General features: G+C 30.8%; 1 protein-coding gene across 3 annotated transcripts in view; it reads right to left on the bottom strand.

The window, feature by feature from the left end:
- The window catches only part of LOC132708654 (integrin alpha-PS2), a 179,598-nt gene that overhangs the window by 121,974 nt on the left and 30,788 nt on the right, over positions 1 to 26,836 (bottom strand). For 2 of the 3 annotated variants that reach the window (XM_060681116.1, XM_060681117.1), the window contains exons 2-3: positions 23,094 to 23,221; positions 16,233 to 16,333 (exon numbers count right to left, since the gene is read on the bottom strand). In XM_060681116.1, coding sequence (XP_060537099.1) covers positions 16,233 to 16,333; positions 23,094 to 23,221 — 229 coding nt within the window. Of the gene's footprint in view, positions 1 to 6,173; positions 6,209 to 16,232; positions 16,334 to 23,093; positions 23,222 to 26,836 lie in introns of those variants that run through there. The other variant, XM_060681119.1, reaches the window with a different exon arrangement.

Here is a 26,836-nt window from a genome sequence, read left to right as displayed (position 1 = left end):
ATATTTTCTGGATTTTTCAATTAGCACAGAATCCTGACCCCATTCTACTAATATGCATGGGCCTATCTTTATTTTGTCTTCTAAGCAACAGGTCGCACAAGTTGCAACTCATGGTCAAGTTCGTATTTAGAAGTTTTCAGACGTTTTTTCAGAATAAACCCTAGCAAAGCACTTACAAAAATGAGCTTACGAGAAATTTTTACTCCGGCTGACTCCATCAAATATTATTTCTGGATTTAAAGCCACCATATATCCATTTAAACCAGAGGCTACACCCGGAGGGACTTAGTTTGTTTAGCCACAAAAAGAACACGAACAAACTTTTCATACTAATTCCCAAAGTGTATCAAGTGTTGTTGGAACTTGTAAGAAGTCGATGAGTTTTTAGACAAAAACAACGCAAGTATGAGTGGGACCAAGAAAACTGCTTCGGTTTAATTCGCAGATATAAGCAAACCAAGTACAATCGGATATCAAGTGCTAAAAAAAACTTCTCGAGAAAAACAGCAAGAGTTCTGTTACTAACTCAGATAGGGATCTGATTATAGTCTTTACGATAATTTACTTGGCAATAAGAAATTAGTGTTAAAAACGACACCATTGGCTCTAATCAGATTATCCACTCAACTCCAGATTCTAAATGCATGCTCCCTAAATTAAAATAGCCACGGTAAAGAGGAAGCTGGCTTTAAATATCAAAGCCCAGCAAATTACCACAGATCTGCTCGCACCAAAGCACCAAATCGGGTTCAACAAAAGTCGACAGACTAGCAAAAAGCACTCCATAAAAGAAACCCAAGAAAGAATTGAAAGGACATTAAGAATCGTGTTTTTTTTTCTTTATGACACACCTGTAGGGAAGAAGATATTGAGATAATATGGAGATATGGAGAAGAGATAACGAACTTTACCCTATAGTTGATTCACCCTAAATATGAAGCCTGTGACTTTCAACCAAACATGACAGCGAAATGTTTGCTGCTCCTCACTGTCCTCACTTATTTTTTAACTATTTTTTAGCTTTAATCTGTAGATCCTAATATGAATAAAGATAGCTAAAGAAAGTTTAATTGTCCTCAATGTTATTAATTTATCTTGTTTTAGAAAAAAATGTTAATTTAGTGTAAGGTGGCAATGTTTGGCTTCGACTTACCCTATACCGTGTCTTTCAGTGAGTCAAAGATGTTTTGCATTTTGTTGGAAACACACGGCTATCGAATTTTTCAAGTGGTATTTAATAGACAGATTCCACTATTGTAAATTTTGCAAAGAGATCTAGATTGTTAGTAGACATAGGCACGTAAGATGTACATATTTAACATAATTAATAATTTCGCCATTTAACAATACGTAACTTGTAAGGTAAGTACAAAACAACAAAGTTAAGGATAGTTAGGTAGATCATTTATAGATAAAACTATTGAATATTTTAGCATTAATAGGAATACTATATTTTTGCTCCATAGAGTTTTGCCAATTAATTAGTTCTGTAGTCATGAGGTTTGCATGTGATATTTTTAATTGGAATGATTATATTAACATGGAGCACAAAAAAAAGTAAACTCTTTTGGTGTACAAAAAAGACAGTGGAGTACATGTCATGTTGATATATTCCTTTATTAGAGCAGCGTTATGGCAACAAAAAGCAAAAAATACCTTACAAATTATCTCTTGCTAAATTAAAAATACGTAAATAAGGTTACTTTTGGAATTAGTTTTGCCAAAAACATGGTACTTTGGGTTAGTTCGTAGTTACAAAATATTTTTACACAAGAAAAAATACATTAAACTACTTATTATCGAACTCGTAAATGTTTTATTTGTAGGAAATAAGTAGTTTCATCACAAATAACATTTGACAAAACTAGTAAACGTCAAAACTGTCTAGTGGAATATCCATTATAACATAAAGTATGAACCAATCAAATGCCACTATTAATGCACTGTTTGCAAGTGAGTATTGTTTTAAAAATGATTTTTTTTGGTGTAATGTTGTTTGCTCTTTCTTTGGAACGATCAACAAGGCAAAAAAGACGAAATAAGTCGCTTAAACGATCTTTTTCTAGACTATCAAACATTCTAGTGATGCGATTGCTGCTGCTTAGCTTGCCAGTTTGGTGGTGTGATGAGCTCATCTTTTTTCGATTAAGACGTTATAAACACAATCATTATTCAACAAAGTAAAACCATTTAAAACGATGGGAAATCAAGCGACTCTGATTAGTATCAATTGGAGACATGAGAGATGCGTAGTATTTCTAAAGATAAAAATAAAATAATTAGAAATAAATTATTTCTGGAAGTTTTTAAAAATGGTTTTCAACATTAATAATTTAAAAAAGACATTTTATTCTCATTTTAAAAATCATTCCCAGAGTTTTAAGGTGGTAAATTCTTTTATTCTTATTTTAGGTTAGGGTAAAGATACTGAGATGTGGTTAGGTTCTTGTTTAACTATCTAATGATGGAAAAGTCATATTGTTTCTGTGAGTATGTCAGAGGACGGCAACTGGTGGCAAGTTAAGCAAACGCGATTGTTAGCCTAAGAAAAGCCCTTCTTAACTACTTCGAGTTTATTAAAATACGTTAAGCCTTCTTGGAAATATCGATATTGATTTCCAAAAAGAACTAAAACACCTCCCACCACTTCAAAGAACCTCTGAAACAAGGCACTCTTACGGCACATGTTACGCTCTCAAAGTTGAAAAATCGAGATTATAAAAAATTTCAAGGCAAATATGTTAAAATGTAGGGGTCAAATTTTCAGCGTACAGCAGCATTCTGCAACTTCTAAATACTCACCATCGGTAATAAAAACATAAATCACATCACTGTAGTCGAAATGTAAGAGAACCAGTGTCTCACATAATTGCTTCATTATTTTCAATTATGCCTGTTACTATATAAATTTTTTAGTGACATTTATGCCTTTTGAAATACATTTTTTAAACGCTTACTCCAGAGCTCCTTGTTTTAGGACCTTAAATTTATTTTTATTCCCAGATATAATTAAATAGAATTTTAATGGATTTAGCTTTAAACTACAACTGCAACACAATTGCAAAAATTTAAAGATTTGAAAATGTAAGAAGTGTCAATCAAAAACAAAATCGGATCCAAAATCGAATCATGCGGTACCCCAGAGAAATTTTGTATTTGTTTGGAACATCTGCACTCAGAATATATCTTTTGATAACGATTTCAAAGATAAGTTTTAATCAGCTTACACGAATAAGATGAAAAACTATAGAAATTTAGCTTGGAATGCCATCGAAAAATGTCTAAAATTATTCCCGTACACAAAAAAGGCAGTAGATCGCAAATCACAAACTATAGGGCTATTTCCCTTATCTGCAATTTCTGTAAAGTTTTAGAATCTCTCCAACAGGACAGAATATTTCATGTTGATAAGGATCAAATAGTCCCCCAGCAACATGTTTTTTTAAAGGAAGATCCACTATTACCAATTTAACGACTATGCCTCAGTATATTTCTGAGGCTATTGGTGAAGGTTCTCAAATAGACGTCATATATCACGAGTTTTCAAAAGCGACGGAGTATATCCGCCACAAGGCTTTTCGCATACAACATTATTAAATAGATTTGCTTATGTGTCTCTTAGTGATCAACATGATTACCATTCTTTAATAACATGTTTGCTTGCTCTGACCTATTACATAGACTAAATTTTCTTGTTCCCCGTATTAACTCTAAGCATAGTAACACATTTTTTCTGCCCACTCCAAGAACTAATATTTTAAAATTTTCACGTATTTTCTTAATGCACCGCAAGTAGACTATAATTATTAATTTCAGTCTTTTGCCATTCTCTTGTTTTTTTTATTAGAGTTAATGTTTATGCTAGGCTAGACTTCAGGTTAAGTTTCGTCTTATCATTATTACTTGCAATGGCTATGTAAATATTTTATACTTTGTACTACAACCTACTTCTAGACTTCTCTAAATAAATAAATAAATTATTAAATAATTAAATAAATAAATGAATGAATCTACTTATTATTCTTAAGTTATTAAAACTGGACTTGAGGTATTTATCAATCTTTAAAAGTATTAAGCTGCATTAAGCACTATGTAACTCCGAAAAGCGCTAGGAGTTTCTAGTTTGAAATATTTATTAGTTTTTGGGAGAATCACTGACCTGAAACCACAATATAAAATATGTCTAATTACATCAGTGAAGACATATACTACTATTTAAAACTCTTAAACAAATTAATGCTATTTGCAAATGTTATAGAATAGATATTAATAGCGCATGGCATAAATACTACGAATAAAACCCTAAATAATTTACCCTCAAGCAACATCAGACTTACTATTGAGCAAATATTTTGAGCTCTCTACCACAAAGGCCAGCAATAAATAAAATCAAGAATCAAGTGACCACCTGAAAAGAAGGGAGGGGATTAGATTAACCTGAAGTTGTTGGCTGAGATATGGCAACAATATTTTAAGGAAAATTTGACATATATGATTTTTTAATACGCGGGACGTTTCTTCAGAAGCTTTTAAAAATTGATATAGGCCTAAATTTTATTGCATCTGGCAGGGAATTGTATAGCATTGTTAATCCAAATTCAATTCGATGCATTGGTGTGCCTATTTTATTGACCTGTCTAAAATTAAGGTCATACACGTATCTTTTCAAAGGTATTTTGTTTTACAGGTAGCGAGATAACTTCTTATTGACTATTTCTTCTTGTACCTACAATAAGCAAAAACGTACAAATTTATCATTTAGATGGCGAAGGTCTATCTCACATCTATAGTTATATCTGTATCTACTTTTTCATGAAGGATGTACATTGTTTTTGTTTATAAACTGTCGCATTTGTTGATCAACTACCTGTTCAAGCAATTTGGACATAGTACATAGCACACTAACTGGGCGAAGATTTTTAGTTTATTGTGGGGCTAGGTCTAACTATTGTTTGTTTCCAAAAGTCAGAAAAAGAGTCAGTTTTAAGACAAATGTTTATTATGTAAGAGATATTATAATAAATTGTAATACCAGCAAATTTTGTTACTGTTCTATTTGTAGATTAGATAATTCTGTAACATTTCGTACCTCATTGTCATTATTATTATTTAAAAGGTCTGTGACGCACACACAGTATTTATTATTCTTGAATAACGAAAAAGATTTAATTGCTTGCTTGTAAGCTGAATTACTATATTTTCTCGATGTCTCAGAAGTGTGTAATAAACTGCAAGATATTAATCTGACACTTGAACACTTTTGATTTTTGAACTTTTATGAGCGTTTATTTGTAAACTGGACCCTGTTTCTCAATGCGTCAGAGTTATATATCATTATTGCACTGAAAATTTAATTGTTTTTAGCCGTATTCTGTAGGAGTTGTATTGAACCTATGCTGATTGTCAATAGTCCGGAGAGCGGCAGGTAGATGGACAGGTAGTTGCATAATGTTTTAAATTAGAATAACAGTTACTTTTCAGCAAATGTTGGCAAAGTTTACTTTGAGTTTGAGTTGAAAGACGAAATAATAATAAAAAGTAAATAATAATTGATCTTATTGATATATATCAATTGACAATGTATACCATAAGTATTTATATTTGAGATGCTCCTATACCTTATGCCAACAACTATTACACAGGAAAAAAAGTCAAATACAAATACATCGTGTTTCCTTATGCCAACTTTATTTTTTTTAATGGAATGCTATGAATATCTTTAAAAATTCTAATTATTCGCTTGATTTTGAATATTTTTTGTTATTGCAAAGTATACGAAATTTCGAGTCGTTTTTGACAAAAAAGAACTTTTCTATTTATTTGAGGAAAAACAGGTCTTTGGAAAAATGTGTTGTGTGTGTGAAGACTAAAATCGGAATTTTTATTATTTTTATTGGTAAGAATTTTTAAATCATTTAAATGATTAAAAAAGCAATAGGCTTATCTAAAATACTTCGCTTACTGCATCTACACTACGCGAAATATTTTGTCGATTTTTTTTCTCAACATTTGGCGCTCACGTACCTCCGAAATTAATTATTCTAGGGCTTTCTATGATTTTTTTTATGTTCATCTACTATTTCGATTATAATTCAAACATTGATTAATGACTATTTAAAAAAAATACCAATAAATAAATAAACGAAAGTTCTCAAAGTTAATTTTTTAAATACCTTTGGTAACACTATTAGAAAATTTGTTATAACAACTTCCCGTTCTAAATATCACGAAACATATGGCTACCCACCTCACTGAAGGTTATTTTGAGTTTAGACTCGGAGGTTTAATATATCAGTTTATTTTTGGAAAACTAAACGAGCAACGAGAATAGCCTGGTTTCCACAACGTTGCGAAAGATCCAAAAATATTAAGAAAACGCGTTGGGTGCGTTGGTTTACTAAACTGGTCGATTTTAGCAGTTACAGAGAATTAGTCACATATGAAATACAACGCAATACAATAAACCACATCGTAAAGAAGAAAAGGCCTCACCTACCTTCCCTATTTTTCCATAACGGACACACAAAGGAAACAACATATTTAGAATTTTGTTATTCTTGTTCGCTATTTTTCTTTTCATTTAAATTTACATAAATTTAATTATCACTAGAAATTAGAAACGGCGAACACGGTATCAAAATTTTTGTTGTCAAAAAATGAAAATATTTCAAGCAATTGTTTCAATATTCCTGAATATAATTTATTAAGGACAGAAAGGGCAGATTGGGGAGGCGGGGTTGAGATTTATTTTAAAAAATATCTTCATTACAAAAAAAAACTTAGAAATCCATAATCTTGAATACTCAGCATCTTTTAATCTACAAAAACAATATTGTTTTCTTATAACTAACTGTCAATCACCATCTTTCTTAGATGCTTTAGAAGAAATTCTTGGTTTAGTCTTAATTAAGTACAATCAGATTATTCCTACAAACCGTCACGCATCCGACTAGAATAAATTTTTTAACCAAGTCTAATTGATCTTGTTATATCAAGTCGTACACTGACTCATATTAAATCAGATTCTATTCCTATCCCTCAATCTATTACTCATTATAACCTAGTTTATACTATTCTCCAACAACCCAGTGTCTTAAAATTAAAAAAAAAACACTTCATATTCAGGGATTATAAAAATTGAAATTTGGATGAGTTTTTAAAGGAAGGATTTTCGTTGCATCGTCGTCATCACCATTTCGTTGATACCACATCCTCCTCTATTAACAGCAGGAATATGGGAACAGACGAAGTATTACACTTTCAACTAATTCATCAAACCGATCCTGACAAAATAATCACAGCCATTACTTCCATTGCTTTTGAAGAAGATGGAATTTCAATTCGAGATTTAAAAATCTGCTTGCTCTTTTATTCTGGTGAATTAATAAACATCATAAATTCCTGCATTTTCGATGAAAAATGCTCATCTATATGGAAAAAGCAGTCATTTAACCTATTGCCTACATGGCAGACCTAAAGAACTGAAAGATTCGCGGATTGTAAGCACTCCCAACAGTTTGCCGACGATTCTGAACTTCATTTAATATCCAATGCATTGCAACAAAAAAAAATCAAAAACTTAACGCAGATCTTAACAACTAGAACTTGTTTGCAGCACAAACTAAAACGTAACCCTCAATTATTATCATCTATAAAAACAAGGACATTCGAGAAAATACTGAATGAACGAACTTCGAGATTGAAAATAATATTATTCCAGTTGTAAATATAGCAACAATTTTAGGTTTGACTTTTGACAATTCTCTATCATTTGACTTAAGAACATTTACAGATTTAGGGAATTTTTAAACCCAAAACAAAAATATTTGCTCTGCAACGCCTTTGTTTGATTACGCAGATGTGGCATATGGAGATTTTTTTGCCTATGACACACCTTGCCGTAGTTAAATATCTCCTTTTTTGAATAATTTATGGATATTTAAAACATGGGTAACCGACGGAAATTGCAAATGTATAGGTGTGTTAATAAAATTACAAAATCAGGTAAACCGGATTATCTTGATGAGATGTGCCAACGTCTTCCATTTTCCCAAAGGACAGCAAATAACATAACTTACATTACTTTTTACAAAGCTTTTTCAAACGTCAGCAATTTCGACTCAGCAAAAACCGAAGCAGGAAGAATCCAGAAGCTTTGTAAAAAGTATTACAGTAGCCTGTGGAAGTTTCTTTGAAAAATAACTCACATTGTTCCACGTTATACAACGTCAGCATATCAGAGATGTTTTACTTATGCAGTCGGATGAGGGAATTACAGTTATCTGCTTACACAAAATTAATACAATCTAAATTTCTCCCCCTTGTGGCAAATGAGCTTTAGTGGCAATATACTCACCACAACATCTTTTTTTTTCTAATTTCGTTTCTTTCTTTCTTTTCTGCTAAAATTAATAGCTATGCCATATATTAGCGCGTTTCTGGGTTAGATGCTATTGTAGAATCTAAGACCATTTTGCTAACACTTTTCTTTAAGAAAGTTATTGGTGAACGGTTATTATAACCTAGAGTGGGACCTTTTTGTCAATTTTTTTTGTGGCGTAATTCATGAAATTATATTCTATTTTTTGACAAATTAAGAATATATGACGATGATTATTAGAAAGCCTAAATAGAAGCAATAATACATTACAGAATATAATAATAATAATTAATTCTATAATTCGAAGAGTTTAGATTTAAACTTACTAACTGACGAAATATGCTATAAATCACACTCTGAGCGGATTTAATTACACAATTTACACATCACAATAATCGAGGAATTACTATAATAGTTAGTATGGGTATTGTCTACGTAAAACTTTAGGGAATTTCGTGTGAATACACTGTAACATAAATATTAATTTGATTTAATAATTCGGGAGCATTAATCATATTGTTTAATAATTTGTATAAAAAAATACTGCATACACATTAGTTCTCTTTTGTAGAGAATGAAAATTGTATGGTTTCAGAACGTCTGTCTTTGGTACACATCAGTAGAACTGTAATACAAATACTTCAGAAAATTATTTTTCTTATAATGACTTGTTCGATGTCGTACTTGTCAAGTATTCTTCTGACAAATGATGTATACACTGCCTTACGACATATTAAATTGCAATGCTTACAATTTCTTATGCAAAAACCATGCACTCTAGATGCTCTACCTCTCTGTTATTTATGTGAGCCCTGAAAGATAACTGAGTATCAAAAGACCACCCATATTCACAACTCTATCTAACACCGTTCCCGCAATTTTATATTCAAGTTCTACTAGTTTCTTTTGAAAATCGATGAAATCGAATTTTTCAAAAGCATCTACGCTCGTATAAAAACTTTATATCTCGGTAACGGTGGGTCCTATGGGATCGCCGTTGGTACAGAAATGCTCGCCGTAGAAAAAAAAATATTTTTTTTTCTGTCCGTTCCCCGTTCTCATCTTTTGGTTTTTCCTGAATAACTTTCGAACCGTTGGAGCTACAAAATTGATATTTGTCTCCCTTTTAACCCTCCACGAGATACATAAGCTTGTAAGAAATACCGGCATCCATCTTTTTTTCTCGATTTTCCACTGTTTTTGAAACTGCTATGAAACACGATAAGTATCCTAATTTTGAAGCAATTGACTTCATATTTGGCACATATATGCAGTTTTGCCCTGTGGCGGAACCTATTGAAAATGGAAATGGAAAATGGAAAATGAAAATTCTTATACCAGAAGACGCAGGTGATACGGCTCCATATTTTCACAATTTTTACAAAAATGTACACGGTGAGCCGCAAATTCAAAAAAACTGAAAAATGCGTCCCCCTATTATTGAAAATTGGAAATAATTTAAGATCTGTGGTTGAGATGTCAGTTTCTCTTACATGATGATATAGCCCATATAGACAGCTAAAACATTTGTATTTAAGGTTTTTAAGTATTGTACAGGCTGTTCGCAATATGCCGTGAAATATTAAAAAACAAGTGCCCCAAATTTGCAGCTACCGACTAAAGACTTGGGAGAGAAGTAGAAGTCTGAACCCGCATTTAGACTCTTTATACTGGGAGCAATAAAATAACGCGAAGTATTTTTTTTTAATTTTTAATTTTTTTTGGTTATTTTGGCATCTAGAAAAACATCTTTTCCTCCAAAATCATTCATCCGATCGGAAAAATTTTACAGCCGTAATACGTGGGAGACCCGGCGCTATAACTTGTTTCACGCGTTTTTTCGATTATATACAAGGTGTTTTAGTTATAGACAAAAATCTAAAAGACCCTGAAAATTGCTCTTTTAGAGAGTAAATTATTAACCGTAAATCAAAGTCCTACAAAAAATAGCTAAATATTTTTGATAAAATTTGTTCAATTTAAAAAAAAATTTTTTGTTAAAAATTTAATGACCAGGCACGATTTATAAGAATGGAAAAAAATGGTCAAACGATTATATAATGCAATATAATATCTAATGCAATTTCTATAGCATTTTTACAATGCAGAAAATTTTTATGTCAAAATCTACAACTTAGAAATAGTAAACCTTAAACAAAGTCAGCCCTTTCTTTAATGCCAATTATGATAACTTACAAATGGGGTTTCTATTTGAAAAGATTACTTTCAGCAATTTTTAATGATACTTTTTAGCTACCCTGTTTTTATTTCTTTTTAAAACATCAAAACATACCACTAAACTAGATCTAGAAGAAAAACAACAAAGGCCCTTTGTCGGAGAAATCGTTAGATATATTTAGACGTACAAATGTCACAAGACTTAGGTGTAGGATATTACATGCACATTACATTACAATTCAAAAATTCTTTATTATACATATTATTCAGTATGTCTGTGTGAGTATATAGGAAAAAATATGCTAATAGTAAACTTCCAGTAAAATTTAAACTTGTTATCAGACCAGGGTTTCTTATTACATTTTTAAATTCATTGTTGTCACTGCCAACTTCATTAACATTTTTCGAAAGAGTGGATCTGGCTATATGCCTGCAAAACAACAACGTCTGTCTTATCGAGTTTAAGACTAAACAAGGCGATTTAGCCTGCTATTAATATAATTATTATCCAATCTGCTGGCTGAAATGAGGAATGTAACTTGCTATCGTCCCCATACATGTGATAATCACAAAACTTAAAGCATTTATATCAATTGGATGAATACATTAAGCATAATAAAGGACTTAAGCTGCTTCCCCCCTTGTGACGCATGTAATATATATGATGATTGATCCGCCAAACAAAGCGTTTGTTTCCTGCCTTTCAAAAATTATTGTGTTAATTGTAAAATGTCTCCTCAAAGGCTTATGTAAACAATGATTGTGCCATAATATGAAATGCCATTGCTATAATCTAATAAAAAAAGCTGTATTATTATAGAATGAGCTCCATCACCGGCAAGGGAAACCATATTGTTTTGGAGGAGGAATATTATTCTGATTTATATAAACGCAAATTTAAAGTTCAAAAATTTTCTCAATGATTAAAAAAAAAGTAAGTTAATATTAAACATATAATAGAAAATATTATATTAATATAATAACACGACACCTAATAATATATATCATGCTTGAGTTGTTCTTGGTTGGTTGTTTAATTATATCAAAATTCTTGAAATTATATTTCGTCCTCGTCTCGTAAATAAGATTAAACGTAGTTTCCAAACTCCATGCCGAATACCACGAATTTCAAAGAAAAACAAAGCACCCTGTGTACCTGCGGGTCCTGCGATTCATTTTTCGTTCGCGTGCCGAATTGTAGCGTCGTTTGTTTTTAAGCGGGTGCACCGACGGTTTTATTTTATTTTATTTTTTCTCATTTGTCATGTCATGATAGTCAAGACCGACATTATAGTTCATATAGTGATAGTGACGAATATTCTTCACTTCTTTTTTGCTTATGCCAGCAAATATTGTGGCACATGTCCAGTGATGCGATGGATTAAAGGCGACCATTTATGATTCTGTCTGTTTTTGATCGTTTTTCATGGCAATAAGGATCACCCGCATCTAAAGTCTGCTTATGGGAGCAGATTTTTGCTTCACCTTTGCTTTTGGTAGTAGTTTTTTGCTTATGGAAGCAAATATGGTGACAAATGCCCAGTGATGTGACGGATAAAGGCAATTTATGATTCTGTCTGTTTTTGATCCTTTTTCATGGCAAGAAGGATCACCCGCATCTATAAACTGTTTGTGGCAGCAAATTTGATTACGGTTGCGAATTCGTCGGCTGTCCAATACTGCGATGGATAAAATATAAAATCTACATACAATATATATAAAGTACATAATGGAGAGCTAAACGACTGTGTTTGCTATAAAAAGTCTTTCATCGGTCGCGAAAGGCATCGATTTCGAGACCTCTTTGTTATACTCTTATATAAACACGCATACGTGATCTTCTGATTAAACAACCCAGAAATATCAAATTTTATGCTAGAGGATCAATGAACAGTATGTAATATGTCGCTGAGCAATATAGGAAATTTTTAAGATTTAAATTTGGAGGCAAAATTTATGAGTACCGATAAACAAATTGTTACCCTTTTACGAGCGCAAGGTGTCCTTCGGTTTTATATTTATTTATATATTTTTATATATATATTTATTTTATCTATTATTTTTTGGAAACTCTTTCGAGAAATGTGCATTAAATGTTATCACCTTTTTTGTCCTTCAACGGTTTGAACTTGTGGTAAATTATGAGAAAATTATGTTGACGGCTTCTCGAACTTGTCATTTTGGTTTTTTTCCTCTACCTGAAGATAAGAAGCAATATAAGGTAAGATAAGACAACTTAGATAAGACAAATGTAGTATACGCCATTGGGATTCGCACTAATTTAATATTTTTTCCACAGTTTGTATTATGCTCAGTTTTTAGTATGATACTTATGTATACACACATATGAAAAGTTTTTTTACATCTGCAGATTTTTTTCTAATTAATTGGTAAGATGAGGTAATCTGGGATATCATATTTAAGAGAAATATGTTTTATTTTATGAAGTATATTATTTGTATGTGGTAGTGCATTATTAAAATCAAATTTATCCATGTTATTTTCAGGGATACGATTTTCAATTGAAATTTTTTTGTTTGACTTTTGATAAAATTTCTGGTCTGGTTTATTTCTGGAGTGATTAGAATGACTTGAGGATTATATTAGAACATATGTATGAAATATAATAAAATGTTATAATAAAATTTAATAAAAAATAATAACAGGATTCCTTATGCCTCGTTTGATAGCAATTCTGTTGTATCCAAGTACAGGGTAAGAAAAAGTGCGATCGAATGTAACAGACACGAACCTATTGGGTTTGAAATGTGGTGGAGCCGGTTCAGAATACGAAGACCATCCCAGTAGTCGATCGATATTGACGGTAATACAACATGGTTAATACGAAGAATTAATCGTGAAGAACTACATCGTGAAACGCTACACGAAGAAGAAAAGTCGGACATTAGTAAAAAAATAGTAAAAAAAACTGGCTAATTAAAGAGAATTTGTTATAATCCTAGTCAACGTTTTTCAGTGCTTGCCACCAATTTTTAAGATTTTTCATTATTACTTTGTCGTATAACAAAAATTAAAACTGTAAATGCAAATTCTACAGAGGGGATTTGAATAGCTGTGTGTATTTTTTCAACCTTTTTGGCGAAAATGACGTGAGAAAAATAATTTTTCAAAGTCTGAAACTGTATTGTTAGTAGTTGTTTTACAGTAATTAACTTAAATCATATTTTATAAGTAGTATCTTTGTGCGAAAGTTTATTTAATAATAATAATAATAATAATAATATCTTTATATTATAATACATAAAAATACAAAATATAAATTTTAAATATAAAATGGCAAAGAAAAACTAAAGAGTCAAGCACGAAAATTAAAATTTTGACAATACATGAGATCTTAAAAGTCTTTTAAATTTATTAAGAGCATAACAGTTTTCAATATGCGGTAAATTGGTAATGGTTTAGGCCCTTATTTTATATGGAGTTTTGTACATAACTAGAATACCATTCTCTTCAACTTTTTCACAAACATAGTCAGGAACACTTTAATTTTAAAAATAAATACATAGACGTTAAATATTACTTTCAATTTTACAGACAAGAAATGAAGTACACTCAAAACGCTTTGAATTGGCGTATAACTGTTACATTGTATATTTCTCATGGCCCTATTTGAACCAAAGTGTGGAACAAAATTCTGAATGGGGAGCAGCTAGGCTGTTATATAATAAGAATTTGGTGTTAATTGACAAATTTTTCCCTATTCTAGATATAAAATTAATATTTTTAAAAAATGCATTAATTGTGTAATCGACATATAAAACGTCAAATTGGAATCAAATATTTAATTTCGTTTTCATGAATTAAATTTTTGTTGTTAATATCAATGTTTATATCAAAATTTAATTTATTCAGTCGTTTACAAAAGTTTGACCGTGTTTTATTGCACAGCCATTCAAAAGCATACCTGCCGATCGCGAGCTACCGGTAGCTTCGGATTCAATTCTGGTAGCTCTCACAACGATTTCAATTTTAAAAATTAGAAAGTTTTGGCAGTATGAAACTCCACACTGGCAAATGGTTAGCAAAATGAGGTATTATGTATGTAAATACAGGAGATTTACACAAAAGTAAAACAACGAAAAGCTGAAGAAAGAAGGAAGAAAAAGGAAAGTGAAACAAGCATCCATGTTATCCAAATAAGGAGTAGAACATATTCATTAGCATTAATGTATTTTTTTTTTGATGGTAGAAATCAAACATGCTGCAATATAAAGAGATACATTTTACGAAATACAACTTAAATTCTTTTAAATAGTAATCACAACAGGATGCAACTTTTTGAAAACTTAGTATTTTGGGAATAATATTCGGTGTCGCATAGCGTGAATAATCCTGCATATAAATTAAATAAGCTTAAAATATAAATTGATTTTTAAATAAATCGGAAATAACGCAGCAGATTTCATACTTCATTTCATTTTCCGTATGATACTGTATATATGAATGCACACTTATTGTCCAGATGGTTAGTACTTTTCCTGCCGAGTCCGCTATTGTATTGTAGTACTCATACCCCGACAAAACCAAATTGATGGTTGAACATCACTTAGAAAATTAAAGAGACGACTATTGAGGTACTTCAAAAATTTTGCCAAAATTTGATATTATATACAGGGAGTTTTCTAATTGAATGTCAATAATTAAGGAGGGGACTTTTGGGCGCATTTCAAAAAGAAAGCTTCATATGAACATATGTCCTAAACATCTTAACTTTTGAGATACACTAGTAGCGGGCGTAAGGAATTTCACATGTCTATTTTGATAGACATTGATGGAAGACCACTGATATCTCTTGAAATAAAAATTATTCTTACAATATCCAACTATTTAAAAAAAAATAATTTCTTAATTTTTTCAATCCGATGTACGGTTTCCGCTTAAAAAAATAGAAACCTCTTCTCTGCATGGTCATAACAATATCGTTAATATGATAGCATGCAGAGAAATTAGCTTTTATTTTTAAGTGAAAACTGTGAGATGGAGTATAAAAATTAAAATATCAAATCATGCAGAAAAGAGGTTTTTATTTTTTTAAGCGAAAACCGTACATCGGATTGAAAAAGTGAAGAAATTATATTTCTTTAGAACTGGTTGCAGATTGTAATAATAATTTTTATTTTAAGAGATATCAGTGGTCTTCTATCATTGTCTACCAAAATAGACATGTGAAATTCCGTACGCCCGCCACTAGTGTATTTAAAAAAAATTGTGGTACACTAACTAATGCCTCTTGATATGTAGTATATGTGTGCCAAATTTCATTAAAATATATAAAGTGGTATTACAGATATTAAAAAAATATATTTAATTTTTGAAAACTTTACCACCTTTTATCTCAAAAGTTATGAGGTTTAGGACATATGTTCATATGAAGTTTTCTTTTTAAATTATTAGAAATTATTAGAAGGCACCCTACATAGGTGATATTATAGACGTTTTAAACTGGTAGAAGACATGAACAGACTCCAATATCATTCCAATTGTATTAAATTCTATTAAATCAAATTAATTACATTTTCTCTACCGACCAACAAAATATTTACACACAACAATAAACTGTTTCATCCTCCAAAAGTTTAAAAAAATGAGCACAGTTGAGTCAAACAAGAGTGATAATTTTTCCACAAATTCACAAATTAATAACACAACTTACCACAACGGGACCCCCTTCCAGACGCCCAGATGTAGCCAATGTTGCTCCAAACCACTGCATAGATTTGTGGTCTAATTCTTTGTTTCCGATATACTGGTTTCCTGCAAGACAAAGCAAATTGTTCAGAAACAATTTCCTTTTATTTTTATTAAAAAAATTTTTAATAATAAATTGTTTTTTAAACCACTGTTCTTTCATCCAGTGAACTATTCATCAAAATATATACTACTTAAATTCCGCAAGATGGAAGTTACGTAGAAAATGTATTGTAATTAGTAATAAGTTCTATTTACTTTTATTACTTATTGATTATATATGGAATTTAAGTAATCAATGTTAAAAAAATAGATTATTAGATAACTTCTAAACCAACAACTTTTGGAATAAAAGCTACATATATGAAATTATCAAGAATTAAATCCCAAAGCCAATAAAAGTGCTAAACACAGGGTGTTCCATTTAAAAAAATATTTTTTTTTTATTTGAAAAAAATTTTGATGGTCATTTGTGACCAAATGAAATACTGACAAATTCCCTGGATCCATAATAAAAATTCCCAATTTTAGTGTGTAGAAAAATTCATTTTTCCAAGGACCTGTTTTTCCGCAAAAAATGGAACAAAGAGATAATGCATATGAACTCTATAAAAACAATCCAAATAATAACGATTTAAAAATAAATATCGAGAATTAAAAAAATAAAATAAATAATTGATAAAAACTCTTAAAAACCTACACGTTCAAAGTAAATGGCAAAAAGCGGAAAATGAATCAAGAAAACAATGGTATGTTATCAATTAATTAATTATCTATAAAAAAGGTAAAAACAAACATAATATAATTACAAGTAATGAAAATCTCATTGAGAATGCACAAAATAAATACTTTACAGGTATAGGGTTAGGTATTGCTAAAGAAATTAAGGATGCGAAAATTCCTCTAAGCACAGTGTTAACGTTTAACGAAGTGTCATGTGAAAATAATATATTTTTGGAACCAACTAGTGAAACCGAGATTGCAAATATTATAAAAAACTTTAAGAAAACTGCCGCACCAGGACACGATGATGTAACACATCAGGATCTTGTCAACCTTAATAAATATATTGTATCTGTCTTCGTATTATTAATTAATAATATATTGGTTACTTGAAAATTTCCAGAGGAACTAAAAATTGTTAAATTATGCTCAATATATAACTCAGGGTCGAGGACGTCGAGGGGCAATTGCAGGCCAATATCACTCATAAGTACTTTTTCAAAAATAATCGAAACTTTTTTGAAGGCTGGAGTGACGTGTTTTTAGACTTTGACCAGTTTCAGTAGGGATTTACGTCTAATAGTAGTACACTGAATGAACATAGTGAACGTAATATCAAATAGTCTTGATCAGGGAAGGGTAGTTTTCGCAGTATTCGTGGACTTAAGAAAAGTCTTCAATGTTGTCGATCATAGTCTGCTTATCGATAAGATTGAATAAATGGGACATAGAGGGAATATGTCAAACCTAATTAGAATATACTTAACCAACCACAGACAATATGTAGCTCTAAAGGATTGCAGTAGCAGAGTTTTGTTTAATAATTGTAGGGTTCCTCAGGGTTCCGTCCTTTGGCCCCTCTTGTATAAGATGTATGTCGTGAGTCTGCGCTTTGCTGGATTGCAAGCAAATATTATGCATTTGCAGCTGACATGGTCTTAGTTGATACATCAAAAAACTCAGAAGTATTGGCAAATATAGCAAACAATGACTTAAAAGGATACTAGAACTGACTATTAATTAACAAATTAAAAATAAACATTGAAAAAACTAAGTATATTTTATTTAAACAAAAAATAATAACTTTAATATTAAGATAAATGATTCTACTTTGGAAAGAGTTGATAAAATATAATATTTAGGGCTTAGTCATATAAATAACAAAAGATGCCCTTATGCCATATCCCCATCCCCATGTCAATGAAATACACTCACACAACTTAAGAAATCACACTGAGATACAGTTACGGAATGCCAGAACAAATAAAGGAATATTTGTGAAAAGTGAGACTTCTTTTTTATGCAATGAAATAATACATTTAATTAGATTCTTCCAAGGAACCAATTATATTACATTATTATTAGGTAATATAATACTTCGATTGAATAAGAAGAAAGAGATGGAAAATAAAAATCAAAATAAATAATAACTAAATTTCAGATATTCTGAAAATTATATATTTTTACATGACAATTGTTTCGACAACATGTAATAAATGTAATAAAACTAAAAACAATATTGCTTCGCAATGCTATCTCCCTAATGATTGACATTTGAACCAAGGTTCACATAATAAACTGCCCTTTATTTTAAACAAGTAATCACCTCCGGAAGTTTTTCGCATTTGTTTTGAAATACTCTGTATATTTTTTATATTAATTTTGAAATCAACAAAGAACTCGCTATCTCCTAAGTCATTTGCAACGAATTTATTAAAATGTATAAAATCCGCAACAATAAATAATAAAGCTGGCACGTTTTCTCAGACTGGACAACAAATTTAATTCTTGTTCAATAAAATATTCATTACTATATATAGAGTAAGCGTAGTGGAAGCTTCAGAAAACAATGAGCTACTAAATATTATTTTGCCGCTTAACATGTTCAGGAGAGACCGTCGGGAATATAAAATGACTAAAACGTGATACTTGAATAGGACATAAAGAAGAGGCCACCATAAAAGAATTGTATTATACATTGAACTTTCCTTGGGAATCTGCACCTCTTTTTCTGTGATACGCAAGCAACTGATAACACAGACCAACAAAGATATCATGATTTGCAATTTTTCATCTTTTTGGAGTTATGGGGACTAAACAAATTGGAAAACATTGTTTTTTTGTTTCAATCACGCAACATTTTGAATTATTTTTTAGATGCCATATATATTATTTCAAAAATTACATTACCATTCGAAGAATTGAATTAACAGAATATTAGCCAGGAATCCTCGAAAGTAAAACATAGTTTTTGGTTAGTTCCCAATTCCCAAATATGATAGTGGCGGCATGTCTTGAAGTAATTGAGTTTGTTTTAGGCAGTGAAGTTGTGAGCATTGTTATAAATGACTTTGTAAAAATGTTCCAGATACGTTTAGCTATGTGTTTGATTCTTTTGTGGTGAAGATATTCGGATGTAAAATTAATTAATTAATTAAATCCAGACAAATAGAGAGCATGACTATAAGGTCATTGTCCGCGTTCAAGAATCGATAGGGCATATTGAAAATTTACCTTAACCGTTACTCTCAATGCAGCGTTTCTGTATGCCGGGTTTTTCATTTTCATTCCATAAACCGGTCTAACTTAGACAATATCTTTTATTTCTTAAAAACGGTATAGAGATAGGAACACGTATAATCATTTCGTAGATACTATTTACAAAACTTCTAGATTCCTCCTGCGCTACTGTAAGACTTTTTATAAAACTTCTGGATTCCATCTGCATCGGTTGTCGTTAAATCGAACTTGCAGGCGTTTCGCCAATCATGCTGTTGGCTTTTTGGGAGCCTAATTAAAACTGGCTCACATTCTACTCTGTACCTGCTTATATATTTTTTGAGTTGAGAGGATCTAAATAAAGGGGCATAAACATCGTCTCGAATGACTGATTCGCATATTGGTGACAGGTAAAGACCTGAGTCACGGTTGTGATTGTTTGGTTCCTTATACATTTCTACATATTCTCGGATTTTTCGTTTGTAGAAGAATTGATTACATGAAAGAATTTTAGTTTTATCGAATACAATTTTATGTAAGGTTGCGTGATTATATTCGGCAATTGCCAATGCCTGTGGAACTTTCTTTCAAAATTTTTGTAGTTTTATGACCTAGTCAATAGAATTGAAAAAACATGTAAGAACGCACTTAAAAAAAGATTTTTTTATAATAATAATAACAAAGGTCTTTATTTAAAATAATCAACACGTCAACAATATAAGAAACAAAACAATTTAGAAAAAGGCGAGGTTCGATTCAGTAACTTATCACTGACCTGTTTTTCCACCTAACCTACCACTTCAGGCCATGAAATATAGAGGGCAGATGTGTCAAGTATGAAAAAGTATCATACACTATTTAATCTTTAATCTTACGGGGATGAAAAATATCCGTTAGACAATATCGATTATTTGAACTGATATCTATTTTTATCTATAATTATTATTATATTTAATTTACTTGATAATTCATGGGGAAATTTGGTTGTTACAAAAGAAAATGACCGTTTGTAGAGCTCAGTCGGGTGAAGTTGTGGTGTTCCTTTAAACGTAGCATCGATAGTATGCAGGTCACTTCTAATTTTTTTTTATCATATAAGCAAGGAGGAGATTTATTCACCAAAATCTTAGAAAATAAGCAAAGTGTACATATCTTTGCTTTTATATGAACAATACTTTTGTTATTCCATTTAAATGGTCCTTGTGTTGGTTAATAATCTATAACTTGAAGTAAGCTTTTTAAAGGTATTTAGATATGTAATTTGAAAATCGCAATTTACTGTCCAACAAAAACATTTTAGAGTATCATTGTTCTGAATTACTTCGTCATTTATAAAAATTGATTCTTTAAATATAAGTAGAAGGGAACTTTTGTCTTTCTTAAGTCCAAACAATATAAAAACGAACTTGTCAGCGTTTGGTTGCAAGCAGTGCTTTTCCGAAATATTCTGAATATTATACAAATCTTGATTCACAGCTACTAGCACCTGTGCCGATTCCTCTGAATAAAATGATAAATAAATTTGCGCGTCATCAAAATAATAATGATTGAGAGTATCAAAAGCCTTTGCTTGTTCAGGAACTTTTATGATATAAATATACAGGGCATTCCACAAAAAAAAAACGTTTTTAAGATTTATTTAGAAAAATATTCAAACGTTTTTTTACCCTACATCGCTAATTTCCCCTACTTCTTATTTCCATTAATAATGAATATAATAAAAAATAAATAATAAACATTAAAAAATAATAATGACATTGCAATCATGTTATTGCACAATTACTTCGTTAAACTTACGGATGAATATCTTCCAACTGTGTACTTATAGCTCTGACGTTCCGAGAATGCAATTGATCGATGAAAAGAAAAAGACCGTGCGACCATCTTGTTGGCTTTTCTAAAGATTCACATTCTCATTGCGAAAGTATGCGCGGTGATATAAATAAATGGGTTTTGCTCTCAGGAGCCGTTGGTCGAGCTTCACCGAAGACCATACAAAATGAAAAAAATATTTTGGCCGTTATAAGAATGGTTGTTCAGTGTACAGGGCGAAGCAAATTTAAAATAGGTAATTTCGAGGTTTTCATGTATTTTTTGTGTTTTAATGGTAATCACATACGGCTCAGAGTATCAGGTTTATCTAGCTATGAATGCTGAACTGTTTTCTTATTGAATATTTGTTAGGTTTCTTATGTTTTAGTGAAATGACGAGTTAATGCGATAATTAATTAGGCACCAATTGAAACCGGAGACAAGAGTCGTCTTAGTTATTTGCGTTGCAAATTAGACCACAAAATACACCAAAAAACTAAAAATTTTAATTTTGTTTTTAACAGTACCCTGTCTTCTAGATTAGGTTAACCGGAAAAAACATTTGTAAATTTTTGAAAACTCAAATTATGGAAAATGCTTCAGGTACCCTATTATATGGCCGAAATGTGTAAAAACGGGATTTTTGCAAATCTTGGCATTTAAAACAAAGATAAACGTTTATAATACAGACGACAGAATAAATTACAGTTCAGTATTTTAAATGTCGATGGTGCCACTTTAGAAAGGTGCAGTTCCCCCTGATATGGTTACTTTCAATACGATTGTCAATACTGCCCCGCAATATTACAAAATACCTACTTTAATACTGCTGTTAAGAGAACTCGCCATTTGTCTTTGTTTTCCATTCTGTTTCAACGTTGCAAAGACGGCATCCATAGAAGAGAATGATCGGATTGTCCAATACACATGATATCGATCCAGTTGTTGGCAGTCGCAGTGCTATTAGCTGGTCTGGATAAGTCTATGACTTATTATTTTCACAGTACAGTACATTTTTACTGTGCCTGCTCGATCTGCTTTTTTCTAATGTATGTTTTTACGATTTGTAATTTCCTCTATATTGTTTTGTTATTATGGACATTTCAAAGTTATTGAATATTATGAAAATGTAAAAATGTAAAAATTGGAAATATTTATAACCTTTGTTAATAATATGGGAGTTTCCACACTTCTTTAAGGAAGGAGAAAAATCGTGGAAATTTTTTGCGTGGAACGTTTGCTTTTTTTAAACAATCATCACATACAATTTGCCTTACTATTAGAATTATCCTCAGTATTAAGAATCCGGTATATTAAAGAAATTATTTCTAGATTATAATAAGATCTTTTAATTGGTCACTTGTTATAGGTTGTGGATCAGTGTCGTTAAAAATGTAGTTTACTGATGAAGTAATTATTGAATAAAATTCAGTTTGGTTTGATGATAATGCAATAGCTAAATTGGCTAAAAAAGAGAAGATTGAATTAAAAAAATTACAATAACAATAATGGCTAAATTATTATCGTGAGACTATGGCTTATTCTTGTCTATTTCTCAATCTTTAGTATTACTTTTGCGCAGTTAAACTAACCAAAACTAGGCACTCTTGTCCAAATAGGTGATATGTACTTATTCTATCACAATCCAAGTGCCACAATTATATTTTAAAGTTACCCAATAACAAGCTATAGGCAATTCTTAATTCCATCTTCGTAACTACAAAGAAAAATTAAAATCTAAAGGTACTAAATTTTTACAATGATTATAAAGGAAATATTCTATGAGCCTTACCTGTTCGATCGAAAGGTATTTCATCGCAAACGTCATCTCCATCTGGTCGACATCTGTAAACTACTCCACCTTTGTAAACACTTTGATCCTGCAACATTGCTTGCGCTTCTGGGGCACCGACTAGGACCCTGAAAACAATTTTTGTTTACTATGGCATATTTTTTGAATAAGATGCTACAATAAAGAAAAATTACATTGCCAAAAAAACTAATGTGACACAAATGACGAATACAATGTTTTGCTCTATAGGGTTTGACAGCAACAACAAATTTAAAATTATAATTATTAAAATTATTATTATAATTAACTTGTTTCCGTCTACAAAAATTTATCTATGAGACTAATGTAATTTTTTACCGGCTATAGCGATGCCGATTATAGTGAGCTCTTGGTTCTAGCGAACCTATTTTTTCGAATCACAAATCTGTGAAAAATACTGCAAAGGGACACAAATGGTTCACTGCCGAGCTTAGTAAAATTTGTGAAAATCTTAGGGACCTGCGTGAGATGAATACAATTTGTGAGGAAGTTCTTTTGAAACAAGAGTTAAATGAATTAAATAGTTTTATGAAAATAAATTATAAAATGCAAGAAATGTAGTATAAGGTAACAAATGAAGACGACAATCCTCCAACCTACTGGGAAAGACAAGTCTTCCTTGCGTACTGACATTAATACTCTTGATAACTACTTTATAAATATATCTAATGAAATAATCAAAAATAATCAATAAGTTACCCAGTAGTAACTATAGGAATGGATATAAATGCAGTCAAAACTGACCTTTTAAATTCGATACCTTAAAAAATAAATCTAGCTTTGATCACTTATCAATATCTTTTCTAAATTACTAAAATCACTAAAAATGTAAATGACACACTTGATTAACGAAATTTTCGAAAGTAATATATTTACTGATGTGCGTAAGTCCTTAATTTCTATACATAAAGGCGGAGAATTAACACCCAACAATTTCCGACCAATCCCTTTAGTAAAATAACGTTTCGATAGTAATTTCGATCGAAAACACTTCGAACACTCGGAGCGCGAGCATTGAAAATGCCAGTCGGAGTTCAAGAAACAAACGAATGATATCCCGGAATATATTGTCATCACATCTTTCCATCCGTGAATCAATATATATATATATATATATATATATATATATATATATATATATATATATATATATATATATATATATAAAGTAAACTTTTTTTGTTTGAAAATTCTTATATAAATTGTTAAAAAAAAAACTGGGCGGAAAATAAAAGTATTACTATTATTATTATCATCTACCTAACTCAAGATACTCAAGAGAACTTTTATTCAGAAAATATTCATATTGATATTTTTGACAACACATCTAAGTTTAAAACAATATAATGTTCCAAAATGTTTGTTAATCTTGTTGAAACTGATGGTGCTGCTAAAAAATAAACTACATGCCTAATTGGCATATGTTGTTTGTGTAATGTAATTATAGAATATAATTTTGGAGGCTAGGGATTCTCAATTATTGGTTGCTATTTTTCTCTGTCATTAAAGTGTGGTGAATCTGTAATTACAATTTTGATTTGTTTTTGATATAACTCAGTTGGATCATACTGTATACTTTGGTATATGTCTGGTTTAAGAAACTGTTTGGTTTTTGTAATATATTCTAGAGGACCAATAGGAATTGTTAAAAAAAAGTCACTGCTCAGAGCGAAAGTTAGAATTACCACCCTTGAAACTTGCATTTTTCGAACATTTTATTTTTCTTAGTTTTGGACAATTAACTGTTAAAAATTTTCAAATGGTAATGTTAACATCGTATACGTCCTTAAAATCTAATCAGTGCATTCATTTTGATTCAAATACCTCAAAAACTGGCAAGCGTTATAAATAAATTTATTATAAATATATTTCCAGCTCCTCCACCTCTACATAATGTTTCTTTTTTACTAATTTAGAAGTGACAGTTATAAACACTTATTGGGGTCCATGTTTTAAAGAAGATTTACCAAATTTATTTTTTTTATTTATTTTATTTACATGTAAGGAATTTCGAACCAATGATGTCTGCAAATTGGTGGTATAATAAGTCTAATACGTAGGAAAATTATACTTCGACTGCTAAGATGACCAAATTTACAAATATTTATTTGTATAAGAATTGTTTCATCTTCGGAGAGCCTTCCAAATTTGGATATTAGTCACATCGAGTCATGTCGTTATTAAAAAATGACTAATCAGGAAACACCCACCATATTTTCACCGAATGCGAAATCTACACAAGCGGGTATGATTTAAACAGTGACGTACACCGATATTTTTATAAAAGTCATCTTGTTTGATGAAACGATACCTATCAATTTCCGCTTCCAAAGGGAAATTTGTATAGGTTTCGATTAACTGCTCAAAATGGATGTTCATTTATATTCGTAATTGTCCTGTCACGAAATCTTTAACTGGGGATGATTGTGTTAATTGCCTTGCGGTATTGCAGCGGATGAATAGACAGATAAATAAAAAGTATTTATATATAACATTATACTTTTTACAAAACTTCTGGATTCCTCCTGCGTCGGTTTTAGCTGAGTCGAACTTGCTGACGTTTCGCCAATCATCCTGTTGGCTTCTTCAGAGCTTTACTGAAACTGGCTCGCATTTAAGTCTGTAGCTGTTTATGCATTGTTTGAGGGGGGCGGAGGTAAATGAGGGGCATGAACGCAAGTTTTGTAAAATGTAATAAGCCTTTGAATTATACAGGATGTTCCATAAATAATGGTTCACTAAAACTTTGGATAGTGATACATGCAATTTTTTGCACTTTTATTAACATTACCACTTTTATCATCGAGCATTGTGGTTCCAAAAATTGACAAAATCCGTCAAAATCAATAGCAATAAATGAACTCGGTTATTGTTATTATTATAACATAATGTTAGCGCACAGCAGTGTTGGGCAAATTTTGGTTTATATTTAAAAAAATATAAAAAAACAATTTTTTTTTAATCATGATTTTTTTTATTTTAATTGATGTTTTTTTTTAATTTCCATAACAATATGTATTTCGCGTTTTCTTTGTAGCAATTGAAAAAAAAATTGAAGCGACTATAAACAACATAGTACAACATACACGCTAAGTATTCGTCCGAGCGCGCGTCTTGCAAAAAAATCTCTGACGCAACCTGTTTTTTCTCCGATCTATAAATTGTGGCTGTCCCGTACGTAGTTGGTGGTTTGTGAAAGGAGTGAAAACTAGAGCACTTGGTGAAAACATTGAAATGACTGAAAGAAAATAAAATAGCATATGGCAGTTTAACATTAAATCAACAAATCCAAATAAATCTGGGTCTAGAGCGATTTATAAAATCCGCAAGAAAGAAATTCAAGAGATAGTTCAAACACTTAAAGCACACCATGATGTTTGTAATGATAAGCAGCAAGAAACCAATACAGGTGGGTAAATAATATTTTCTTTTATTATTACTCATTTCATTTTTATTTTACTTTTCATCTCGTAAAAGCTAGAAGTATGGTATTGACAAAAACGTCATGTCCTTTTTGTCTTTTCTTCCCAAAATTTAAATTCGTCTATATTTTATTTATATTAACGTTTATAATTTTTAGATACTTACTTATTTTTATTTTTTACGACACATAAAAAACGCATTTCGTATTATATCGTATAAATTATTTATCGGAGGAAAGAATGTACACGATTTTCAACATATTAAATAAAAAGTTAACAGTA

This window comes from Cylas formicarius, unplaced genomic scaffold, assembly GCF_029955315.1.
Source record: "Cylas formicarius isolate icCylForm1 unplaced genomic scaffold, icCylForm1.1 PGA_scaffold_12__32_contigs__length_19106922, whole genome shotgun sequence".
Lineage (NCBI taxonomy): Eukaryota > Metazoa > Arthropoda > Insecta > Coleoptera > Brentidae > Cylas > Cylas formicarius.
The sequence above is the reverse complement of the archived record's forward strand: the minus strand, read 5'-3'. Positions and strand labels throughout refer to the sequence as shown.